The 26,364-nt window shown below is 37.8% G+C and overlaps 1 protein-coding gene across 1 annotated transcript in view; it reads right to left on the bottom strand.

The window, feature by feature from the left end:
* Window positions 1-803: 803 nt before the first annotated feature.
* Window positions 804-26,364, bottom strand: part of CDC40 (cell division cycle 40) — a 42,359-nt gene continuing 16,798 nt past the window's right edge. Inside the window, exons 4-15 of the mRNA XM_086745521.1 lie at window positions 19,921-20,004; window positions 17,768-17,907; window positions 17,053-17,149; window positions 15,235-15,374; window positions 14,104-14,178; window positions 13,401-13,446; window positions 11,938-12,039; window positions 10,566-10,681; window positions 10,350-10,483; window positions 5,454-5,530; window positions 2,469-2,613; window positions 804-1,837 (exon numbers count right to left, since the gene is read on the bottom strand). Of these exons, the coding sequence (XP_086601647.1) occupies window positions 1,660-1,837; window positions 2,469-2,613; window positions 5,454-5,530; window positions 10,350-10,483; window positions 10,566-10,681; window positions 11,938-12,039; window positions 13,401-13,446; window positions 14,104-14,178; window positions 15,235-15,374; window positions 17,053-17,149; window positions 17,768-17,907; window positions 19,921-20,004 (1,334 nt within the window). The 3' untranslated portion in view covers window positions 804-1,659. The remainder of the gene's footprint in view (window positions 1,838-2,468; window positions 2,614-5,453; window positions 5,531-10,349; window positions 10,484-10,565; window positions 10,682-11,937; window positions 12,040-13,400; window positions 13,447-14,103; window positions 14,179-15,234; window positions 15,375-17,052; window positions 17,150-17,767; window positions 17,908-19,920; window positions 20,005-26,364) is intronic.

The following is a 26,364-nucleotide window of genomic DNA, read 5'->3' as shown; positions in this document are numbered from 1 at the left end:
GGCAGCAGCTCACTCCCACTCGCACCCTGAAGAGTCAAGAAACAAGAACAGCCCCTTCTCTCCCTGCAGAGGGAACAGTCCCCAGGACACACCAGAGCAGCTCTTTCCTCTCATTGCAGGCTCTACCATTTCCTACCTCAGCACTTGCATGGGTGTGAGGCTGGGCAATACCCAGTTACCACCAGTGCACCACTTGTGAAAACAGTCTGTGGAGTTTTTCAGGTGCACAGGGCTATTGCAATGGGAAAGTAAACAGAAACCTGTAAACGTGGGGCAGTTACGTCCATGTTTGCTCACAAGGGCCTAACTTTAGCAAGTACTCTTTGGAAGAACAGCGTTGTTTTGTTAATCAACCCAAAACCAACAAAAACCCCACAAAGCCACCAACCCATTTCCTTCCATCTACACAATCTGAGATTCTTTGCATCTCATCAACAGAAGTGCCTTACCACCTTCTATCCTGCTCTCAATTAAGGCAATTACTCCTTTGCTATTGTTTATAATTGATGAGCAGTGATTGGATTTATAGTAAACGATACAGCATAATTCAAAACTGTAATTAAAGACTGCTCAATGGGATAAATTTGTTACATGTTATTTCCATTATGTGCTCAAAAAGAGAGTGGAGCTGAAAGGATTGATCTTTTTTCTCTTGCTTCCAGCTTGCATGCGTTTTGTATAAGCAGTGCAAGAGAATGAATTTATCTGAATGCTGGTACAACTGCAAGTTAAAATACCAAATGATAAAAAATATTTTATATGGACACTACTAGGCAGAAAAAATTCAATGAAGATAAGCAGACTTTTTTTTTTATAAAAAGATTTATTAAAAATAAGTTCTTTAAAGAGAAAAAGTGTGACTTGTATATACATTGTCAAAAATTTTATGGGCCTTATAATACAATGTATTCCCAAACTGAGCAAGAGACATTCACTTTTTTTTTAATACGTCATGCTTATTGGAACTTAACTTATAGGAAGAGAAAAAACAACACTTAACACACAACCATTACAAGCAAAATCTTGAAACTGAGGAGTACTTGCAAAGATTAAATTCAGCGATCGGCATGATGTTACTGTTAAATACAGACAGAAACCAAGAGTTTATGAATACAGTCTTCACTTGATCCAGTTTATCTGATGACTGCTAGCTTCTGATTAGTTCTTAATTTCCACCGTGAATTAACAGATCTTAGGAAGTGGTTTTGTGTTCTAAAAGATAGAAGTATTTTGGGGACAACAAAATACCACCCAAAGCAGGTAAACAAATGCATCTTTTCCAGCTCAAAGATTTCTTCCTAGGAAAGACACACAATTGCTGGTTTTCTCCTTTAACTCCCCACATCTGACAGCCGGAACCACAAAAATAGTTTTAATTCAAATTAGTTTCTTTTACAAGAGTGTTTTGCACTAACAGTGACATGACAAACTAAAACTTGATTCTGCATGCTTCAGATGACCTCAGCTTCTCAATCTCTGATGTCACATTTAAAATGATATCTTTCAGCTGCGTCTTCTGAAGATTTCCCATCTTTAGTGCATATATACAGCTAGCTGAGAACTGCAGTATTACAAACACCTACCCATCCTTACAGCAGAATTCACTCTCATCTCAGATGTAGGCAGGACTTACATCTTTAGATCTGAGTAGCATCCTCGTTAGTCCCATAGTTTAATAAGACCATCCCAGCCGCATGTAATGACTTTAGATGTTTCGTGTGGATGCCACACTGCACCGATACAGACTTTATCATGTGCTTTTAATCTGCTGTAGAGTTTTGTTGTCTTCCAGTCCCAGATGTTAAGTTTTCCGTCTGCATCTCCAGATATCACATAGCTACATGAACAGGATTAAAATAAAAGCGGTATCATGTGTGAAGACTGCTTGAATTATAAGACTTTAACACTGAGCAATGGAAAAGAGCTTCACCCAGTGAGCTTCCTGTCTGACAGTCTGCAAACATACCTGCCAAAGAATTAGCATTCCTGCTGCGCTCTAAAGCACACAAGTCCTGCAGAAGGTGATTCATCAACTGCGAGGTAAATGTGCTAAGCAATGCAATTATACCATACACTTTGTTACTGGAACTAAAGAGAATACATCAGCAAAAGAGAAAGTGCCAGAAGTTTCTCTAAAATTTATAGACACCTCTCTCCACTTTTCCCTCCAGTTTTTATAGTAATGAATATCTTATGTACGTACAGTGGTAAATGTGTGGCTGTATTACTAAGCAGATAGGATGAAAAAGATGGTTCTCTGAACAACAAATTAACAACTGCTGAGTATAACTTAGTCCTATTGAATGACAAGAGTAAACTTTCCGTTCTGCTGCTTAGCTAGAGAACTCTGTCTGATGCCAAGTTAATAGGATGGCTGTGCATTAATTAATGTTGCAAAGGATTAAAAAATAAATTTAGTGTCTGTGCTGGCAAGTTTTAAGATGAAGCTTTTTCCCACAAAAACTTACCTCATGTCAGGTGAAAAATCCACTTGACAAGCGTAGCCAGCAACCATGTGACCTTTGAAAATTTTCTTTTTGTTTAATCTGAATCTGTTCTGAGCTCCAAAAATCAGAATTTGGTTATCCATCGACTGGCAAGCCAACCACTTCCCTAAAAAAGCAATAAACAAAAGTGGTATCAGAGTGCCACATCTGAAGAAACAGACTTAACTGGAAAGTTTTAAGAGGTTTTTAGAACTTTTCTTGCACTATCTTAATCCAGATTTTCATTATCAGGATTTCATTATCGGTATCAGGGTTCTAGGTAGCAGTTGATACTGCTTCTCCCTGGTGCAACTGCAAAGAGGCAAAATCTTATGTTTGACAGGATTTGGGATGTCTATTCCTACAAAATGCAGCAAGGACTCTAGAAAAGCTCTGGCTGTTATAATCATGTGCTGAATCAACCCCATTGACTTACTGATAAGTTTTTAAGCTACTGAGTAAACTTGCTCATAATCAAGTGCACATAGTCAAGTAATCCAGATGAGGTGAAAAAAAAATCTAATCTAGCTGCAATGTACTTGATTTTGTGGGTACTCTAAGATGGTCACCTTTTATGGGAAAAAGATGTCTAAGGTAGACTCAGGAGTTTGAAGGACCTTTAAATTTTTGAAAATGTTTAGTATTCTCTGTCCTAATGGAATACAATTTAATAAAGATATTTTAGTAAAACAAAACAAAACAAAACCCCAACAAAAATACCAAAACCAAACTCTATCTCATTTTGCATCTTGGCAGTGCATTAACTCCTGCCCGAGAATCCGATGAAAATGATGCGCTACAGAACACCATGGAACAGAGACTTCTGTCCTGAACTATGCATATCGTCACTGCCTTTACGGTGTTTTATGCAAAGAGCAATAACATAAAATGTGCTGACTTGACTATAAATCTGATCACATTTCCAGCTACTAGCTTGGAATTCGAGTATTTTCTTCAGCCTCTCAATGAAACAAATCAAGTGTGTCCCCCAAGTATGTCATTCTCCTCTTCTACCTTTTAAAAGGTCTGTTTCCTGCATCACTCATGAGGAAATTTTTAATTGATGAGATTAATAAATCAGTGTCCCTAAGCAGAAAAGTTCCACATCTGTAAAATTTTCAATTTACTTTTCTTTAAAGGACTCATTTGACTCCAAAATGATGCATGATGTGTCTGGCACAACCTGCAGCATCACTGTTCCAAAAGCACTTGTTTTGTGTGATAATGGACTACTGTAGGTCACAGTAATGTTAGTGTGACAGGTGATGAGCCGAAACGATGCTTCATCCCTAACATAATTTACTGTCTCATCTCAGCAATCAAATACTCAAATGCTCGCCAGTCATGGAAAAAGAATGAGAAATCCAGTATTTCAATGTGGAAGAATGAGATGAACTGAAAAACTGGATCAGAGTACAGCAAGTTGTGCAATTTCAGAAACAGGTTGAAATAGACTGTCCTGGTTTCAGCAGGGATGGAGCTTATTTTCTTCTCAGTAGCCGGTGTGTTTTGGATTTTGTGTGTGAAGAATGTTGATAAAAACACTCTGATGATATGAGTTGTTGTAAATAAGACCAAGGACACTGTCTGGCTTTCCAAGTCTCGTTAACATGCAGATGCGAGAAGCTGGGCGAAAGACAGACAGAATAATTGATCCAAACTGGCCAAAGAGAGTATTCCATGCCATAAACGTCATGCTCAGTATATAAGTGGGGGTTGCCCATGGGAGGGGGCATGCATCCATTCCATTCTGGCACCCATTTGGGCACCCTTGGCATCCTTTTCTTCTCTTTTGCTTGCTGGCATTGTTCCCTCTACCTTGCTAGCTTGCTCTCCCCGCTTTGCTTGCTGCTCAGTGTCGTTCCCGTGATCACTGCGTCAGTCATTCAGACATTGGGTAGTGAGAAATCATACATTGTTCATTTTGTATATATTAATATCCTTACATTCTGTTATCTTCGTAGTGTTCAGTATTTTCGTAAACTGTTTTTATCTCAACCCATGATTTTTCTTTTCTTCCCAATTTCTCTCCCCCGTCCTGCTGGGTAGGGGGAGGGCGAGTGAGAAACTGCGTGGTGATTCAGGCTAAACCACCACACAGGCTAACATTTTTAAATGCAACTCTCTCTTTCTCCAGATCTTCCTTTTTATAATAGAATCCCACTTCTGTTAAGAATAAAATATTTACACTGCAACGCAAATACAATTTGATGCTGATAGCTGGCTGAAAATGTTAGCTGTGCAATAAGTTGATCAGCCACTACTCAGCATAATGGGACTGTTAACTGTAAATCTGGCAACACTTGAATAATGTTGACACTAAAGCCATTTAATTTTGGCCAAAACAGATAACAGAGATTTTGTCCTGTGAGAAGGATTTTCACTGATTACTGGAGGCACTAAACCTTTATGCTCCTTCAGTTTGATTCTAATTGAAGAACATAAACACCAGTGAAACATTAACATACAGAAACTCTGAGATAATTTGGGATTTCTCTTATGCAAGAGTTATTTGGGCTATACTCTGAACAGAAAGGAACAGCATTACAGGATGATGTACAACATCACTCTCTGCTTTAATGGTGACAGCACCAAGACTGCTGAACTTGTTTAGTATTTTGCAGCCATTGTCAGTTCCCACCATTGTTTCTCTTAATTTAAAGACAACAAAGAGCACATCAAAGCTCTGTGAAAAAAAAAAGAGAGTCCTTTTGCCCTGTCTGGATGAAAGTCTAAATTTAAACTGATACAGTTATCCTGATATAACCCCTCATTTTGACTTACTTGTTCTTCTTAAGACTTTTAAATCAAAACCAGATCCAGTCCAATCTTAGAATAAATACACGTAAGTGATTTGGGGGGAGGTGGGGTGGCAGCAGGATGCAACACCGTGACATTACAGATATACAATCAGTAAGACATGCCTACGTAAACTAGGTCTAAGAAGGCAGTAAAGTGTTAACCTACCATTTGGAGACAAAGTCACGGCTGGCATTGAATGCATACTCGGCTCAGCTATGTACTTGAAGTCTACAGGAATGTCCCTGCAAAAGGAAGAAGTATGTGTTTTATGAAGACATGGAGATGTTCCAAAGGGCTGCCTCCAGTCAGCTGATATACTCACCCACTGAACCATGGAGAGCATATGGTGGTGTTCAAGGAAAGAATGTGCAAAAGCTCAAAAATATTATGAATGCCCACCTAGAGAGCTCCAGCTGCGGAACCATCTACAAGATAACCTCTGACAGAGCGAATTTACCCCAATTAAATAACCTAGAGTCTAAAGCAGAATCATAATTCCAATTGTTAAGAGTAAAACTGTAACACAAAGATACTCTACTGCCTCCACTTTAACATGTGTCTTATTGGAATATCTTACTGATTTGAGTTTTAACTAGAATATTTCTGTCTTTTTTTTGGGGGGGGAGGGGGAATGGAAAAGAAAACAGGAATCTCTCTCTGACAATGCCCTTTTCCTCCTGCTCTCTGCAAATGGGATGCCAAGTAATTCCCAATGTTCACAGCTGAACTGAACTGTGAGCTCCTTGGTCTTGATGCCATACAAGACTGTGCCAGTGTATGTTAAGAACATACACTGTCCTGTACAAAGGCATGTGGACCTAGGGAAAAAACAAGTCCAGTCTAATCCTTACTCCGCAGAACTGTTTGGTTTTGACTATATAAACTGTATTACTAACGGGCCGTGCATATTCACTGTATTCCTCATACCCTACGCTGGAATGCTGGTAAAAAGGGAAGGCACACATACGTCTCTCTCATTAAGCAAAAGAAATCTCCAGCAGAAAACAGAATTCAGTGGAAAACACATGCAAAACGTTCTGTAGCAACATTAATTAATACAAAGGGGATGGTTATGACTTCATTGTCTAATTTACACAGTAGAAGAGCTACTGGGATGCTACTGGAGCAGAAAGTGTGGGTGGCTGCCTTGTGCTCACTGACTGAGCCTTGGTAATTACAATTCTGTTTTCTTGTGGAGTAAGTTATTTTCTGTCATCTTGCGTTAAGCAACGTGCGCATGGGCAGCAGCGTGAGAAGCTGTTTCGTTGTCAGGAAGCAGTACAAATGCTCCTGTGAGTTAAATGTTAAAAATCATTTACCCCTCGGAATAAGGAGGGCAACCCACTTGATACACTCTGTGGATAAGAGCATGTGCAGGGATAACTGGCTTCCAAACAGGCAGACGTAAGACTACTGCTGGACAGTAAATCTGTAAAGGATTCACAAAAAGTAGACATAACCTCTGAGGCTGACCAACATGATAGCACAGGAAGCGCAGCCCCTTGTGCCCCATCCTACCCTTTTGCATCAATACTCAGCTTCAGACCCCACCTGCAACAGGACACAAGGCCATCGCTGCAGCAAGGGCCAGGTCTTGATCAACTCCCAACACCCAACACTCCCTCAGCCCACCAGTCTGGTGGGCTCAATGCCAGTTAAAAGCAATCCCATGGGAAGCTTCGTCAAAAAAAGTCTCATTGCAGAAGATGCATCTCCAATGCTGAATTGTACTGCAGTGAGAAATCTAAATGCAGCACAGGTTGTCCTGCCTTCTTCTCTCCGTTCACAAAGGCAGGCTCATCTACTGGAATTCATTACAGACAGCTCTGTTTTATGTTGAAACCTACCAGACACACAAAGGACAGCTGCAGGATGTGCTGTATTAAACTATTAGGCAGAATAAAGAGATAAATTTAGGTTTCACATTTGGTTCCAGTCAAATTGCTAAATAAGTAATATCAGTCTGCTCCCTTAAAAAAAAAAAAAACCACTTTTAAAAAAATTACTAAGAAAGATGCTGTCATGGTTGCCTGCCCTCAAAACTCACACGATATTGTTTATTCAAATTTTTAGATTTAAATATTTTTGAGTCCTTTTCCCACTTCATAGCATTTCAAAGGCTGAAAAGTTTTAAATATCAAAAGTAGTATCTGCTAGCCAAGATTTAGAAACGTGATACTCTGGGGTACCTTTTTCCTGAAGCAGGAGAGAGAAAAATCCTTTTAAAGAAAGGAGAAAAAACCCACAAATCCCAAAACAACTCAATCCAATTTTGAGATCTGCACATCACGAAGAACTCTCTCAGGAGACTACAGTATCTTTACCAGGAATAATGGAGAGAAAAGGCCTGCTGAGGGGCCTTTACAGAGACGACAAGCCTCCTAAGCCTGTCAGGATAATAACTAAGCTACCACTGTACAGTTCTTGCTTTGCTAGCTGACTTGAAGGTAAAGGAAAACAAGAAGCTCCAAGGTCAATTGCCCAAATCATTTAACTATTTATCCAAGTAGGATCACACATATGAAGCAGACAAAGACAAAATAACATTTTGCAGTTCTTTAAGAAAGAACACAGAATATGATACTGGGGAGAGGAGATTTAAATTCTCAGTACCTCACTGTGATGAAGTCTGACATGGCATCCCATCACCAGCTCTGGCCAAGCCAAAGTGTTTACAAAACATACTACAAAATTCCTCTAGACAATTGAAACTAAGCAATTAGAAGCTTTAATTACTGGCTTTTAAGGCCATACTCAGGTCATAATTATTTCTGCTTTTTTTCTGTAGGGTGCTGAAAAAATACTGTGCTGAAGAACATATGAAGAAACATGCCAAAAGGTTCAGTAAGCAAATCACCGCAAGTTGCAAATAATTTTCCTTGTGAACTTCGGCAAAAAAGAATTTGAGGTGCAGCATGAAATAGTTTGCCATGGAAGTTTCCAAGCTCCAAAAGCTTCTGCACTGAATACATTAACTTAGTTTTAATGCATTGTAAAAATCTGGATCTTGAAATTATAGAAATATGCCTACAGACCGATTAATATATATCATGGCAGGTTGTGAGAAAGGTTTTCAAGTCATGCCTAGGAAGATAGCATTACCTTTGCTTTTTACAAAGCCAAAAAAATCCCGACAACTCCATTACAGCATATTGCCTAGGTCTCTATTATCTGAACAAGGGAGTTCCTTCTTCAGCGTACAGCAAGCTCGTACACATTTTTTTCTTCAGAAGGAAAAACACTTCTGCTACTGGAACAATCAGGTTGCAATGTTCCCATGCCAGAACCTTTTTGCCTTTCCTGCTCTTCCCCACAGAGTGACTAAATCCACCCACTTCGCTGTTTATTTCAGCCATCAACACAAAGCTCACAAAACAAGGGCAATCCAATCTCAAGGAAGTAACAGATTTGTGCAAGTGAGATCCTCCTCCCACTCGCCATAGAGGAGACACTCCTTAGCAGGTATGATAAAGATTTTTCTTTAAGGAGCTCAGTAAATACATGGGTAATTATGAAATATTGCACAGAGGCTCTCCTGGAGTGACATATGGTGACAGCATTACATGTCTAGTCTAAGCCTGGGTTCCCAGACATTGGTCACTACCACTGCTGCTACTGGCAATTACAGCAGCTGATCACAGACATGCTGAGGTTTTTGCTGGCTGCTTGGGTAACATTCAAATACCATAGATTGTAGTCTTTTGTCTAGGACTTAAAAAAAAAAAAAAACAAACAAAACAACCAACCAACCAAAAACCCTAGGAAGGAACCCATTAGTCACAGAGCTGTCAAACTTGTGTCCATATTGTGCAACAGCTTTGCATGTCTGAGCAGCAAAATGAAACGGATACGTAAAGATAAGGGAGTGATTATTTCAAAAAGAAATTTGAAATCCTAGAGAAATCTTAAGAGTCCTAAGCTGAAAAAGTCTCAGTACCTAGAATCTTGTGGAAAACATTCCAGATAGGAAAGATCTGTTTTTTCCCCAGATGTGTTAAAAATTTGAAGTAATTTAAAATGATGTTTTAATAAGTTTTTCTTAGACTTTCACTTTTCAGTCATCTATTGTATTCATACTGTGGGTATGAATGATTGCCAAAAAACCCAGACTACCAGAAAACCAGAAATGAAACTACACTGAACAGCTATTTCATACATGGACCAAGTATTATATAATACTATGCACATCCAAAGTCAAAGCTTTCTAACCCGACACACACTGATGTAACAGAGCAGACATTTCTTTAAAAGGTTAATTTAAGGGCTAATACACCCTTGGGGAAAGGGGAGAGAACAGAGATCACTAATAGAGAGCAGTGTGCTTCAGGCTGACAGGGCTGTCTTACGCTTTCTTTGGGGGAGAAGGAAATCTGTGAAGTGTCTCAAGCATTAAGCCAGGATGGGATGGTTAATATTCAGGAACGAAATAAAGGGTTTTAAAAATTAAAAACTCTAGAGAAATTATTCTAAAACATACCATATTAAAATAAATTATTAATAATTAATAATTTATGTCAAAAATAAATACAGCCCAATGTAATAAAATCTGCACCAATAACACAGGCTAGTTAAGACATTTTACTTTGCATACAGTGATTTAAGTTTTGTAGGCTTTAAAAACAGTTTTCAAGGACTGCAGTACAGTAGGGCAGTAAGCTAAGGGCAATAATTCACTATTAGACATTAAGAATGATTTCGAAGATATTGAAAGTATTATACTAAGATTGTGGAAGGGATGTTGCCTTTCACTGGGCAAAAATGGTTAAGAACTATGACCCATACTAGACTGAGTAGCAGTCTGCAGAGTATATGCTTCAACAGTTACCAGAAATTAGCAACAAGAGCTGAGATTGTTCTGCTTCTACTTTATTGTGAAACATTTTAGCTACTGCATATGTAATTACATTAAAAATTGTAGAAATGTGAAGTCAGCTCTTCCTCAACTAGCTAGAACTCAGCACACTCCAGTGCCCCATGTGCTACGTATACTTTTAAAAATAAACTCTTTTCTCAGTTTGCTTATAATATACTTCAAGTTAAAATTCAAGTTTTTAAACTTACCATTCCCAGACTCTTAAACTCTTGTCATCAGATGTACTCACAAACCTTCTGTTTTCATCCACAAACACAATGGTGTTGACAGCTCCCAAATGCCTATCGTATTCCTGCACAATCTCACCACTTCGAATATCCCACTACAAATAAAAGAGTCAGAATAAGACGTTGTTTTTTACTAAATATCATATTTTTGGAGGAAGAGATATTAAGTAGACGTACCTGCACAATTTTCTTATCTGACATTCCTGCAACAAAGAGATTTTGTTTATCTTCGTCAGGATTGAACTTGACACAATAAGGAACTTTCCTGTTGGTGAATCTTGAAATACATTGCCCTGCAACAGAGAAGCCATTCCCAGTGCATCAGTTTGGAAGTTCTACGGGCTAATGAGTTCTTTGCAGAAAAACCATTCAGTTTACTTTTACTTTACTAACAGCAGGAAATACTTGTTTTAAAGCCTTTGAGATGATTAGAGGGTAGAATTTACCCTGCTCTTTGATTATACTTTCTTTCACATGTTTGTATGCACGCACCTGTACAAACACACACATACAAACTGCTCTGTACCTTTACTACAGCTTTCCAAACAATGTAACTGCCCAGTACTCTATGTCACCAGGACATATCAAGGCCATCAGGAGTTGTCAGGATATCACAAGCTGACCACTGTCTTTGCAAACCATCGCTTCCTTAGGATCAGAGGTCTTCTCGACAAGAGACTTAAACTCAGGCAAGAATATGTCAATCCTAAACCTAGAAAAGGGTAACAGTAATCCAACTGCAAAACAAACCACTGACCTCTTCTCGTAGCCTCAGCTATAAGTTATCTGTAACTTACAGGAGCCTGTTTTAATCCAAAAGCTCAATACATTTTTCAGGTGTCTAAATAACTGAGTTCAAACTCAAGTCTGGAGAATTTGACTCATACCTTTTTGGCTGTCACCTGTATGAGACTAGTGGTATTCCTAACCAAGAAGGCTAACATCTTCGTCAAACATGGCAACTTCCTGTCTTAAAAACAGACTTAAGTTTAAAAGAATATTGACAAAAATCTATCCTGTGTCTTTTTAGCTTAAGAAACTATTTGGAGCATCTCCCAGGCAGTTCTGTGAGAGCATCAGACCAACCCTCTGCTCCCTATACCAGCAGCTTCATTTCCACCACCTTTTCTTATTTGGAGCGCTCTTCACGTTCAGGCTCACCAAAAGATCAAGTGAAATAATTCTTCTAACTTAAGCATATTCAGGTTTAAAGTGTGATTTTATTACTTAATTTTATGCCTGCAAATGTAAACATGCAATTACCCGATTTGGTAAGATTTTGTCTTTTTGTTGAAAATTGTTGTAGCATTACAAATAACTATCAAACTTCTGAAATAAAAAGGTATTTGAAATACAGGTAGTGTCAATTGCATCGTTACAGATAACAAAACATTTAGTAAAAAAAGACCATTCATCCTGTAATGAAAATCTGAACACTGGACTACAAGATATTAAGGATAATTGGAAACCTGACTGACTGATAATATATCTTGATATTTACTATTAATTAAACAGTGTCAAATAACAGCATCTACAAATACAAGCCTACCTGTTTCAGTGTCCCAGAGTTTAAGATAGCGGTCATATGCAGCACTAAGAAACCGAGTGCCAGCATTATTAAAACAGATGTCTCGAACAGCTTTACCATGTCCTACAAGATTGAAAAAATGTGATGACAAACCAATCCATTCATGCTTAGAATTTTTTTTTTTAAAAAACACTATTCAAGTTAAATGCTCCAGTCTTTAACAGTGCAAAGAGAACACGGAAATAGCTTACTGAAATTTATCATGAGCACTAGTAAAGAATGATTCAACTGAGGAAGAAGAAGTTAACTCCTGAAGAACTATGAGAATAAAACCCCCCAAAATCCCACACCTCTAAAGCACTGGAGAGAGAAACAACAGCATTGCACAGAAGCAACCACTATGCATCATTCATAAATTGATATATAAGCAGAACTTTAAGTACTGTTGGCTTCAAAGATTGTTCTGGTCACAGTTAAGAGTTGCAAGAGAAGTTTAAAACACTAATAAATGTCAACATCTAATGAAAAAGAGGAGACAAACACTACAGGAGATACGTTTAAAGGAGAATAATTTAAAATCAGAAAACATGTAGAAAATATGGGAAATATTAGGTGAGAAAAATCAAGAGGCTTTCATCTGGTGTGAACCTTGCTACTTCTCAACCCCAACACTTTAATCTGACCACTGCATCAGATTTGTAGATCTCTTTAGTTAAAATATTGGCACAGTAACTTAAATATAGCAAAATTGCAGGTGAATCTGGTCAATAATAAGAACTTTCTGAGGAAAACAGTCAAACTGTTCAGAAAGTGCAGTCTATTGAGAGAACCTTTTTTGAGCCATCTTCTTCGCCACACTGCTGTCATCAGAAATATTAGGTGAAAAAAAGACTTCTTTGTTGTTACTCAAAATATAATCACTCAGTGTTCTAGAAATGTTCCCATTTCAAAGGCAGAATCAGCTGCTTTTGTTCTGCATTCAAGGCTGCTAAGAAGTTTGTATTTCTTTCTCTTTTTAAAGCTATCTATCTGCTTTAAAAAGCACCTGTTACTTGAACAAAGACATTCCCATGCTTTTGCACTACAAACTCAGCACAGAAGGACTACTTATTTAAGGTGGGATCACCAGACCATGAGAAGTCCTCACTGCATAAATACAGAGGGCTGCTCTTCTCAACGTGAAGATGGGGCAATTCAATTTCACAATTTTGCCTTTGGAAATGAATCTTGCATAAAGTATTGATGACTGCAGTACCCTAATGTTTTGTTTTAAGTGTCATAAGGTGTTATACATCAACATAAAATTGCTTGGAGTAACAACAAAGGTTCACTAAAAACTTGCACCTTTTTCAACTCTTATTGCCAAGAGTTGCCTTGGATGCCTGTAAGTCCTCTCTATGATAAGTTACTAAGCTAACCTAAATCATATCCTTCCATCCTTTTAAATACATATCAGTTTGGGCAAAAAAAAAAAAGACTATTACCAATAAATGTTCGTAGACATCTTCGGTCACCATATACTTCCCATAACTTGGGGAAAAAAAAAGGGATGGGGAGAAAAGACGTTAATTGTTATACAATAATGATGCTGAAATTAAGTGCAGATATATATGGCAACATCGTTTAAGAAATTAATTGCAAACATATGACATCTACTGATTAATCACAACTATCTGCCCAGGAATTCACAAGAATGCTCTGTCACCTTCTTCTTAGCAAAACCCCATACCATATTCCAACTTCAAAGCCCTAAGGTTCTGCTAGTTTAAAAAAAAAAAAAAAAAAAATAAAAAAAATAATCTTTCCAATATGATGTATGATACACACTAAAATGAGGTTAGTTCAAGACCACAAATGCTTCAGTAAAATACTTCAGCAGAAACCTATTGCTAGTTGTAAAACTAGGCTTCACAGAAAATGAATTATTATAATAACAAACCCGAGGAACTTGTGACCTTCTAAACACTATTACTAAATGATTAACACTACTCTAACACCCACAGTCTAGTGTATTATTTCTATCTTTGTTCCAAGGAATTTGTAATTTAAAAATCAAGTGAGAAAAATCAAAGTAACACAGACAAAAGGTATTTGGTAGAAGTACCAAATGTTTAAGTATTCTAAAATGCATTGTCTGTATTCAATAATGGTATAAAATATATACATGAAAACAGAAAAATAACTCACCTTAATTTTGCAATCCATAGAGCAAGACAACAGTATATGCCCAGAGAGAGGAAACAATCTGACTGCACTGACACCCTGTAAATAAGGACAGAATTAAACAGTAAGCGGAGCATCTGATTATTTCCTCCATTCACTTCTCCACTTTTCTAAGCAAAATGCTGAAGTTTATCTTCATAAAATACACAGATACTCTATCTTGAAAATAAATAACCCACCCACATTCTATTTTAGAAACAGCAATGTGTTTTGAACAATTGTTATTGGCAACAAATTGATTCACTTCAACAGCTGTATATACACTCTCCTTCAATACTCACACCATTACTGTGGTAAACACAGCAATGAAATACAAATTGTGGGTTTGGGTGACTGTTCCTGCATAACAAGCCTTTTCAGGTGGGGCAGGTGAGGAATTTTTCCACAAAAAAGGTTTCTGGTCAGCTCCATTTCTTACATATACTACTAATGGCTTCTACTCACTGAAATCAGATTCCCTGGGCACAGCATCTTTCCATCTATCTCTATTTCAGGTACTTCTTCCATAGGAAATCCAAAGAACCACCAAGTACTCATGGTTTGATGTTCCTTCTTTCCATTTCATGTCAACTACTCTATTCATATTCCATCCAGTTCCTCCCACCCTTGATTGGAGTTAGGTGCTTTATTCTCCCTATTATTACCTACTTATATCCCCCAGCTTTTCTAGATTTGTCAGCCTATTTTCTTTTGTTTCTCTCATTGATATCATTATTCATCTCTTGTTTGCAGGAAAAAATTATTTTATGTATCAGTCTGTTCTAACAGGATAATAGGCCGGGGAGTGACTAGAGCTTTGGGGAGGAGACATTATTCTGGAAAGCACTGATAGTTGTGGCTACAAGCTCTTTGATGCAGTAATCATTAAAGAAGAGTTCAGACCTGTGGCTTAACTGAAAAATGGTAAAAGCTAAAAGTATTCCCACAAGGACCGACCTTGTGTGAGCATGTAATGCAACCAATTACACGCATAATGTGGTAAAGATGAAAATACTTCTTCCTTCTACTGATACTTCAGTTTTATAGAAGATACTAGCTTCAGACACAAAATGAAGTGGGTTTTTACGATGTACACTCACAAACACGACTTCCTACCTTTGTATGTCCAGACCACACATGGATTTGTTTCTTTGGAAGATAGCACTTCTCAGGTGGCACTGTAGAACGGAGATTAACTCCAACATCTTGAGGGACATGAAGATAAGATCTTCCCTGATAGTCATACATTTCCTTAACTGAAAAAGGTAAACACAGAATTCTCAGAATCCAATCCTCCTTTTAAGAGGTTATAGTCTTTGAAAGGCTCAACAGCCACTCACAGATTAAGGTTTTTCTCAACACAGTAGCTCTGCTGTGAAGAGGGGTGACAGGGAGAAAAATCCACTTCATACGACACAGATGTGGAATCTTATTTCACATCAGTTGAGCTCAAATTAAGTAACTTCAGCAGAGTCTGCTTGGAATCTGAACATTAAGACAACCTCCCCCCTACACATCCTACTCAACATCAAACTGCAAGTGAGCTCCTCTGGCCAACAAGGGTTTGCTTACGCTAACTCTACATGGATGATAATGTACAACTCTAACCCTGGCATTTGCTTGCAATTCACATTCCAGCCAGCTCTGTGCTGTGTCAGTCAAGTCAAGAGAATTACAAACCAGAGAAAAATGATCCATTTGGCTAGTGTGAACCAATATTGGTCAGTGTGGCCAACAGTTGCTCTTTAACTAGATTTAAGAAGTCACTGGGCAGTCAGAGGTGCAGGGATGCACTGTGGATGGAAATGGCTATTTCAGAGTAGACTTGTGTTGGATAGCCATGATGTTAAGCTATGCACCGATTAAATTAATTTCTCTGTTTCTGGGATATTGTTATGGCAGTTTTGGTTGTACAAGTGACCTGTAGCACAGTATCAATGTTTACAGATGCCTGCAAAATGGCATATTTCTGGACTGTTTTTGTTTAAAAAGATTAAAGTTTATTTTGTAAGGTCTTTCACTGTGAAGCTTCAAGTAGAGACCGTGATGGATACAAAATCATTATTCTATAGAAGGCTAAATGGCTAAAATTTCAGGTTTGTTATGCTCATCACTATTCAAAACATATTGTCATGATCTACTACATACAAACAGAATGAAGTAAAAATGTCAGGAATACCCATCTCATAGCCACTTCTTTAATGCGTATAAGAAAGGATGCTCCAGCTTATGCATGTGAGCCTGGCTGTAGAAAGTGATAAACAAATACAGATCTGGTTTACCTAACTCTCTGTGCCAAGCAATATAAGACAAGACTGTTTTGCATTGCAGAGAGTTGAAATAACAGTTTCCAAAAAATCACTTAATTTTACTTACTTACCAAACCATTTTCTTTGAAGGAACCACATGCTAAAGGCTTCCATAGGGTAATTATTTGACTTGCAATTATTCATAGGATGACAGCAAGAATATTTACGTTAAGAATTGAGGAAGCATAAAGTCCAAGTGATTTTGTAAATTGTGTGCAAGCCATAACTCAAAGCACTACCTGCTGATGAAAGTACTGATGCATAAAACTGCAGTAATTCTGAAGCTGAAACCAAGGCAAACTCATAACTTTAAAACGTTTGCTCTCTAAAATAGGAAAGGGATATGTGCGTCTAAGTACCATTAAAAACAAATAAATTTAACCAGTATCCTGAAAGATAACATTTCCACACTGCTCTTCACAGTATGAAGTGGAATTAATCCAAGTTTCTCTCTTTCCCTGTCCTTTATGCTTATGCATGTGAGCACCATTATATAGCACAATACAGAAGCATCCAGATACCTCAGCAAAACTGCTGAGGCTGTCTGCCATCCTTACTAATTAACACAGCAGGCAAGAAAATACAGTGAGCAAGAAAATGAGCACAGGCAGGAAGATGCCATTACCATGTAATATAGTCTTCTCCTCTCCAGGTTTATCATCTTCTAGTTTTCCTCTCTTCTGCCTCTTAGCTGTTATTTCATCCAACTCTTTCTGTTCTTCCTGGAAAAATAAAACATGACTCTGACTTTTAAAAATTCAGCTTTCAAAACCACATCAAATGCACTAGCATTTACTAACTATTAACATATTTATTTGCTAAATTATATTAGAAATATTTCTAAGCATCAATAAAGATAATACCTTTACCAAAACCAGAATAATTTAAAAAGCTATGTACTATGTACATTGAAAATAATTAAATGCTACCTTTTTATTCATAGATTACAGCTAAGCATCGCTGACTAAACAAGAATGATGTCTGCTGGTTAGAGAGGGTTTTTTTTGAGGGAGAAGAAATTGCTTTTCTGTTTGTTTTCCTTCCGTAAACAAATTTTACTTTCTGTTCTTTTCAAGCTGCTTCTGTTTATAAACCTCTTTTAATCAGATTCTACACACTACACACAGATACCATTAATTTTATTTCCAAAGAGTCTTACAAATAATTGAATGGAGAATATTTGGAACACTTTATTTGGACATATCACCTGAAATGTTCATATCACTCTAAAGCACAGCATAGATCTGCTTAGAAAAAAAACTACTCATGCAGCTCAATCTCTGTTAAAACCAGTGCAACATACTAACAATTTGTATCTATTGTGTTAAAGTAGTACTTACTTCTGATGGTTTGGCTACCTCTTTTTCATCAACATACTTTGCCCACGGTCCCAGAAAACCATCAATATTAGATGCATCATTCTCCTTGAATTTCTTCCTTTTTTCAATTTTCCTTTGTCCCGTTTCAAACACTGTTAAACCTGAAGGAAGAAACAATGTGCTGCCCAGCCGCTAACACAGCATACAACATCATAGGTCACATCATATTCAGTTTAAAAGAAAAAAAAAAAAAAAAAACAAACCAAGAAGAAAAACAACAAACCACCACCACTCCTTCCAAAACACACAGGAAAATGGAAAAAGCATTTGAGCAAAATCAGTCAAAGCATTGCTAACTTTTCTAACTATGTACAGTAACAAAGGAACCACTTAAATTGTTTGTCATGATTTGCTAGAGTACTTAACCATGCATGTACCCATGCATTCTTAACAATAAGTCTGCAGACTGTATGAATACATCCATTTTCATACTTTAAACAGTGCTGTGTTTGAAAGAGCAGAGTCCTAACAATTGGACTTCTGATCCCCCTCACCTCTGTGTTTCTAAAAAAATCCCCCAAAGCCAAAATAAGTCAAGTCTCCCAAAATCACAAAAACTCTGTATTTTAATTTATTAAAAAGTCATAGAATGGTTTCGGTTGGAAGGGACCTTCAAAGGCCATCTAGTCCAACCCCCCTGCAAGGAGCAGGGACATCTCCAACCAGATCAGGTTGCTCAGAGCCCCGTCCAACCTGGCCTTGAATGTTTCCAAGGATGGTGCATCCACCACCTCTCTGGGCAACCTGTTCCAGTGTTTCACCACGTTCATTGTAAACTTGTCTTCATCATATCTAGTCTGAACTACCCTCTTTTAGTTTAAAACCACTACCCCTTGTCCTATCACTACAAGTGCTATGAAAAAAAGGCTGTCCCCATTGACATGGTCATCTACCTCCAACCACTACCTTGTTATTTCATATAAACGCTAGCTTTTCACAAATGCTGTCCCCTCAGAATTACATTTGTCAAAACCATTCACCAGCATAGATATGGGAGAAAAAAAAAAAGTTAAAAGATGTTAAAGTAGTGACTTAAAGCTTTTCAAAAGGTTGTATATACAATTATGTGCAGTTTTCAAACAGTATTTTCCTACAGCATCAGTAATACTTGTCTAGTGCAAAGGAGCCAAAAAGGCTTTGCATAAGCAAGAGGAAATAGGCAATGTAAAAATTAAAGTAATGATTGTAATTAAGAGTTTTCTTAAAATAAATTACTAAAATTCCATTATTTTTTTTAATTTTTGAAACTATTTAACCTTAGCCATTTCTGTCTAATGTCTGTAACTGCTACACCAAAGTAAGTCTATTTTCTTTATCTTATTTTGGAAGAAAAGACTGAAATAACCTTGGATACATTCCGTGGAAGAGGACACAGAAATAAAGAACCTTTGTATACACATGTGAATAAGATGTTAGAAGAAGACATGCAAGGGAAAGCATAACTGTAAAGTTTACACAGGTACAATTTTCCAATGCAAGTAAGTAACTTTGAGTGTTAAATATCTTGTACCAAAGTATTAATTACAAACTCCATGCCTCTGGTAGTCATCAATCCTCCCAGCAGCACGCTATGCCTTTACCATTTGGCAACCTTCCCATGGTTTTTCTTTTCCAAATAACCCAAACAGCTTAACTCTGCTAAGCAGAGATAACATGCAACTCCCAACAGAACGCTGGAAGATGCACACAGAGTCATCAGTCTGCTACTAAGTAGCACATTTAAGGTGATTACCCCAACATGTAAGTATCCTAATGCAGACATGTGACAATTTTAGCTAAAACAGAATTTAAGAGGACCAAAAAGCTCTGTTTCAAATCTACAGATCAATTCTATTCACATAATGGCACATGCTAGGCTTCAATTACAAATCCTAATTTGAAATTTGACATAATAATAGTTTGAAATGTTTATTACTTCAGCAAAACAAAGCCCCCCAATATTTCTCTTCTGTCTTCACATTACAATTAAAACACATCTTCATTTACTGTGTCTTTGGACATGCGTAAGTATCTCATAATTCCTTCCTTTGTCAATACCTATTCCATTCCTTAGTGAAGAAGAAATGAAAACTGTCATCAGTTGCAAGTAATTTATGAGATTCTGAATTATTTACCTTGATTTTTTTCAGCTTCTTCTACAGAACCAATATATTTGGTAGCAACTTCAGGGTTATCTATAGAGGGATCTAAAGCATAACCTAAAACAAGAAGTAAAATACTGTTATTCCAAGTTTTTTAGCTTTATACAACTTTTATTACTCTCTCTCCTCCTCTACATTCCATGATTTTTTTTCGTGTTGGCTCTCAAGGAGCTAGGGATGAAGAAATGTTGACACTTTGAAATCACATCCACTTTTCACTTGGCCTGGGTATTAGGAGTACTACAAAGTATTACCATGAGGTCCTCGAGTATGCATTGCTGGCAGAATGCTTAAATTTGCACAAGACAGAGAAGTAAATAAATATAACAGGCAACAGTTAACCTAAGACACAAAGGGAGGGTAGTCACAGGGAGCAAAATCACAGAATCCTTCTAATGGAAAGGGACCTCAGGAGGCCCCTGGCTCAACACCCTGTTCCAAGCGAGGTCAATGCTGAATTCAGATCAGTTTGCTGTAAAACAAACATTAGACTTTGAAATGCCATAGCAACAACTTCTTGTTGTAACATGGCATAAGGAAAAGACTAGCTCAGAATCTTATGTTAGCAATATGTGATGTCAAACAGGTGCTGCTTTAGTTCATGACATCATTCCTTGGTTTGCAAAGCCAGTAAGCCATGCTGAAACTAGCTCCTCGCCACTGCACAGAGAGCCCAGCACAGAGGCACACTGCACAGAGGCTTCAGCAGCAGCCTCTGGCCCCGCAGCCCCATTCCCTGCCTGATGCCTCCACCGTGTCCAAGTGAGTGCTGCTCATCTCTGGCAGTTCTTGGGACAGCAGCAGATGGAAGGAAAAGGACAGAGATGGGGGGAAAAAAAGGAAAGTAAATCAAGTTTGCTAGGGCTTTGCGCATATTCTGTCTCCCCCAGCAGAAATTACTTCATCCTCCTCCTGCTAGAGTTAGGAAAGCTTGTTCCTGCAACCTGAAAGTAGTTGCTTTAAGTAACAAAGATGGTATCAGAAGCAGCAGCAATGGCCTTTAATTTTTAAAAGAATTAAGTATTCATAACTTCATTTCCTGATTACAGCTATTGAGTCTTGTTAAAAAAACCCAACCAAACAAAAACTGAAAAACCTGCTGCATTTACTCTTATACATAATTTATAAAATGTATCAGCATTTCATAGATATTCAGGATATTTACAATTTTTGATACTGAGGTTCTCATTTTAATAAGCATATCTTAGTTTTTCTCCATTTCTCCTGAAGTGGATAGCATGATCTTATAAGAATAAGATAGACAAATGTAGTTTCCGAGGAACAGGTGCACTGAACAGTTATTGACCACCATGGCTTTTTTTTTGGAAAGACTGCACCCTGGTGGACATACCACCAATTTTTATTAAATATTACTCAAGTGACAAAATGTTCCTGGAGGACCCAATGAGAATTTCTCCGTACCAGGAAGGGAAAAAAAAAGAAAAAAGAGGCAATGAAGATATTAACCATCAGTAAAAGTAATCACACACACAAAATCAAAGACAGCATACAGTCTAATTCTCATATTTTTGTTGATTCACAGAGGTAGTCATGCACAGTGAGAGATTACCCAGCCCACCCCAGAGACTAATGGCCCATAAAAGCACTTGGGTGCATATAAGTTGAGAACCTATCAACATCATCCCAAAAGCCCAAGGAGATGATCTCCCCAGTCATTTCTCAGAAGACTACTGTCCCAAAAGATGGTCCAGTTAACTTCTTTTTAGGTGCTGGGGAGAAAAAAAAAAAAAAAAAAAATTGAAATTTGTAGAAGAGCCGTTGCAAGAACACAGTAAGTGCAATCCGTTTGCATGCAATCCAGCAGACCAATTCTTGAGCTTCAAACCTGGTAAGACCTCATCGTGGACCAACACTGGCCCAGATGTTATGTTCCAGGAGTACGATATAGGGAGAGAAATACATATAAATGCCCTTTTATGAAATATAAATTCCCACTATACCTAAACCAAACAATAAAAGCATTATTCTAAACTATTACTAGGATTTACTTTCACAAATAACAAAACTGAGCAGGCACTGCAATTAGACTTTTGCTAATTTAACTGCCTGCTTTTATTAAGCCACTATTTCAATGAGTTCTTTCCCAAGCTATAAGGTTTCTATTAACAGCAGAAAGATATTACTTTGGATTTATGTCAAAATCAATATAGTGGTTCACTTGTCCTCCAACTGTATTGACACAGTCTCTGAGACTCTATTTGCTCAGTACTTGTAAAAGAGGGACAGTATTCTAATGAATAGGGCCCCTGGGCCAAGCACAGCTTCCCATGGAAGCAGAGACTTCTTATAGCTGGGTTGAATTTGGTCCAGCATCATTCTCATAGAAAAGCTCTGAACAATTTCTACTTTCTAGTGGATATGTGAAAGAGAATATTTTCTTTCTGGCTGGGACTTCTAAACGCAGCTGCAAGAGACAGCTTGCTTTTATCCTACTCAGCTGGTGTGCCATACAATGTGCCCCGACTCCTACGTCTCCTTCAGATTTACTTAGGAGGTAGATATTTCACGCTACGTTTTAGCAAGGAAAGTACAATTCCACCTACATCCGTAATTTCAGAGCACCTGAAAATGGTTGGTTAAATAATCAGAGACTTTGATGCGCATTCCAGAAAGACAGCTAATTAAAGTTTGTTTACACCACACTGTGCAATGCAGCACACAGAGACCCAAGATAGCTCAGGGATGCAGAACAATACAGCCGGACGAACCTATTCTGACTATGCTGGCCTCTCCACAGAATCAAAGACCCCAGAGAATAAAGCGCCTACAATTCTAAGAGGTAACAGCAACAGTCGATGTTGCATGGAACATGAGCAGATTAAAAAAAAAAAAAAGGAAGTGTTATTTCCAAGTCAAAGTCATTTTAAGCTCTTAAAATATCAGTCTTACTGATTAGGTAATCCTGTTATAGCCAAGTTACTGAATACTCATAAAGAGCTTTGAGATTCATGGACAGAAGACTGGTTCTTATTAAATAAGAAATGAATATCTTGTGAAGGAGAGATTTAAAAATACTGAATGCTGCATGAATGAAGCAGTCACTTCTAGGATGAGCAGTGATGCTGAAATAGCTATGAAATTATTTTTTTTTACCATATTCATGAACAGTTTGTGTGCAGCACGTAAAAAAATCCATAATTCTGCTTCACACTGAAAATGTATATATGCCCACATAATTAAGGAGAGTATATTGCTTTTTTTTTTTTTTAAACAATGCTCAAAAGGGAGTTTTCAAGAAAAGAGACTGCTTTTGCTGGGGTTACAGATACAGAATAATAAACAAGTGCTCATATTTTAGGACTTCCTAGTCTTTTTAGCCATGCTCCAAGGACTACAACATTGGAAAAATGTTAGCTAAGCTTTTGGCCATTTATATCATAATGCCTTGTGAAGATAAATTTGTTTTTCTAGAGAGAAAGCCTTCTCTTTAATAGCTGAAATTATATAAGAAGGTTGCCTTACATCAACGGATTCAAAAGAGGATAGATCACTTATGACTGCAGATGCAAAACTGGTTACCAATTTAAAAAAGGTCAGCCCCTCACAGAGTAATTATTAACAGTTTTCCATCAAACTGGGAGAGGACCTTATACAAGATTATAAAATAGACTGCCTGGACTATTTTATTCAATATTTTAATGGATTGTGCCACCAGGAAAGGATCACATACCTGTAAAACCTGCAGCTGACACCAAAGACAAGTGTGAAATATATCACTTCAGCAAAGACATGCAGAATGACAAATCCCAAAACAGACAATAACAGATTAGTTATAGGGGGAAAAAACCAAAACAAAACAAAAAGCCAAACAGGCTGCAAGGGTAGTGGTGCTGATACCCTTAAGAAGTCTATCTGACACCAGCAAGGGGGGAAAAAAAAGAAAAAAGAAATCTGAGATCTATTGCAATGGAAAAACTATATAAAACATGAAACAGCACTGGCAAGATCTAATCTCAGTTGGTGTTTCCAGTTTTGAGTAATGTATTTTTAAAAAATCAGATTAAAATTGAGAGTAACAAGAATGATAAAACGTTGGGGTTGGCAGGAAGGCCTACAAAAGCTTAAAAAACCCATGCTTGTCAGTCTAAAGAAAGATGAAGGACAGAAGGCAAAAAACTGATGGACTCAAAGGTAGTTTCAATATGTGAAACATTAGAGACAACAATGACTCATGGCTTGATAGGGCTGCTGAACAGAATATGAGAAGTAGCGTAAATTTGCAGCACAGAAGATACCACACAGTGGTATCAATAAAATCTCAACTATTACACTTGTGAAAAAACTACAACTAGAATATTTATGCAGATTTTAAAACTATGCAAAACAGTATAAAAACATGAACAACCTTGAAGCAATTCTGACTCAACTCAAGAGATCTGACTAGATCACTGGTTTCAAGCTGTTGTCTATGGACACAAGACCTGAATATTCCCTGACTCCTTCTGAGGAGTCTGAAAGACAACAGAAGCAGGCTTGCATTCACAATAACAAGGGTTCAGAATCTCTTGGGCATCAAGGATGAAGTGACAGCTTAAGAATCCAGTGTAGAGGGAAAAAATGGAAAATCATAGAATAGTTCAGGTTGGAAGAGACCTTTAAAGATCATCTAGTCCAACCTCCCTGGAAGGAGCAGGGACATCTCCAACCAGATCAGGTTGCTCGGAGCCCCATCCAACCTGGCCTGGAATGTTTCCAAGGATGGGGCATCCATCACCCCTCTGGGCAACCTGGTCCAGTGTTCCATCACCCTCATCATAAATTTTTTTTCCTTATATGAAGTCTGAATCTACCTCCCTCTATCTTAAAACCATTACTCCTCGTCCTATCACAACAGGCCCTGCTAAAGCATTTCTCCCTGTCTTTCTTATAAGCCGCCTTTAGGTACTGGAAGACCTCTATAAGGTCTCCCTGGAGCCTCTTCTCCAGGCTGAACAGCCCCAACTCTCTCAGCCTGTCCTCACAGGAGAGGTGCTCCAGCCCTCTGGTCATCTTCGTGGCCTTGCTCTGGACTCTCTCCAACAGATCTATGTCCTTCTTATGCTCCAGGGCTCGATGCAGTACTCCAGGGGGGGTCTCAGGAGAGTAGTCTAAGATTTGGCTTTTCCTTTTGTGTATTATATTCCTGAATGACAATGTTTTGTATCCTAAAGAATACTTCCATGTGCTGGTATCACAGAGACATTCTTGATAAAGAGACTAAGGTCTGGTTGAGCTATCAGAGATCTGAGGTTTGCAATTGGCATGTTCTTCCTCAGTTTTACCATGGACCGAGGGATGGTACACAAGCGACTGAATTAAGCTATGGTATTTTTGAATTTGTATAAAATACATTCTGGAAGGGCAGCTCATTCTCAAGAGGTTGTTTAGTGCAAAGAGAAGCTGCAGATCTTAGCCCTAATGTGGAAAACATCTCCAATGCTTGTGTAAACTCTATCTTTCAACTTCTGCAATGAAGGCAACCTTACTGAGATGGGTAGGTCTCAACTAGATTTAAAAGGCTATTGGTACTGAGAAGGTTTAAAGAGTGCTTTCTGATTAAATAGCTGGAGATAGCCAATAGTTAAAGAAAAACAAGCAATTTGGAATGACGATCTAAAAAAGCCATATCCTCAAGCAAAAGGTAGCACAGAAATCTGAAACCTCAGATAACAGGGACAGCAATAGGCATAGAATCCTTTTTAAACTGAGGGCAGAGAAATGGAAAACCCAAGCACACATACAAAATGGATGTTGTGGTTTTGTTTAGTGAGGGGGGGCCTAAGGTGGTAGCTTCTGTAGGAAACTGGCTAAAAATAACACATAGAGAAATTTGAATATATTGCTTTAAATTCAGAAAACGAATGTAATTGTATGGACAATACTGACATAATCAGACAAAAGGCACTCTTTACCAGGAGGAAAGAATACAGAAATAAGATGGTCATACCAGTGGGGAAAAACATGCTCTGTACTACAGAAAGCTTAAAGACAAATCAGATTAACAAGTTAACAGTGTTAACAAGCATTAAAGGATCCTTTGGATTAAAATTCCAGGTTTAAGTCGTGGTAACTACAGTTGCCAGGACTGCCTTACTGACTGTTCAGCCAGAGGATGCAACAACCATGAAATGGTAATAGAGATTAAATAGGTGCTAGGGAAAGAAGCACAGTAAAAATGAGATATTTTAGTCACCTCCTTGCAGTAGATTGTGCAAATCTCACACCAAGATGTCATGAAACAGCATTTTTATATCATGTACTTGCACCCTGAAGCAGTCATGTTAGAGATTCACACGAAAAAAAGCCAATTGAGTAGTGCAGAAAACTTGATTTTAAGACTTTTTTCTAAGCATACACATTTTAACAATGATACAGTATAAATCAACATTTTTGAGGAAGCAAAGAAAGCCATAAAAA

Source organism: Chlamydotis macqueenii, chromosome 3, assembly GCF_036417535.1.
Source record: "Chlamydotis macqueenii isolate bChlMac1 chromosome 3, bChlMac1.mat, whole genome shotgun sequence".
Classification (NCBI taxonomy): Eukaryota; Metazoa; Chordata; class Aves; order Otidiformes; family Otididae; genus Chlamydotis; species Chlamydotis macqueenii.
This window is presented reverse-complemented; position numbering and strand designations above follow the sequence as displayed.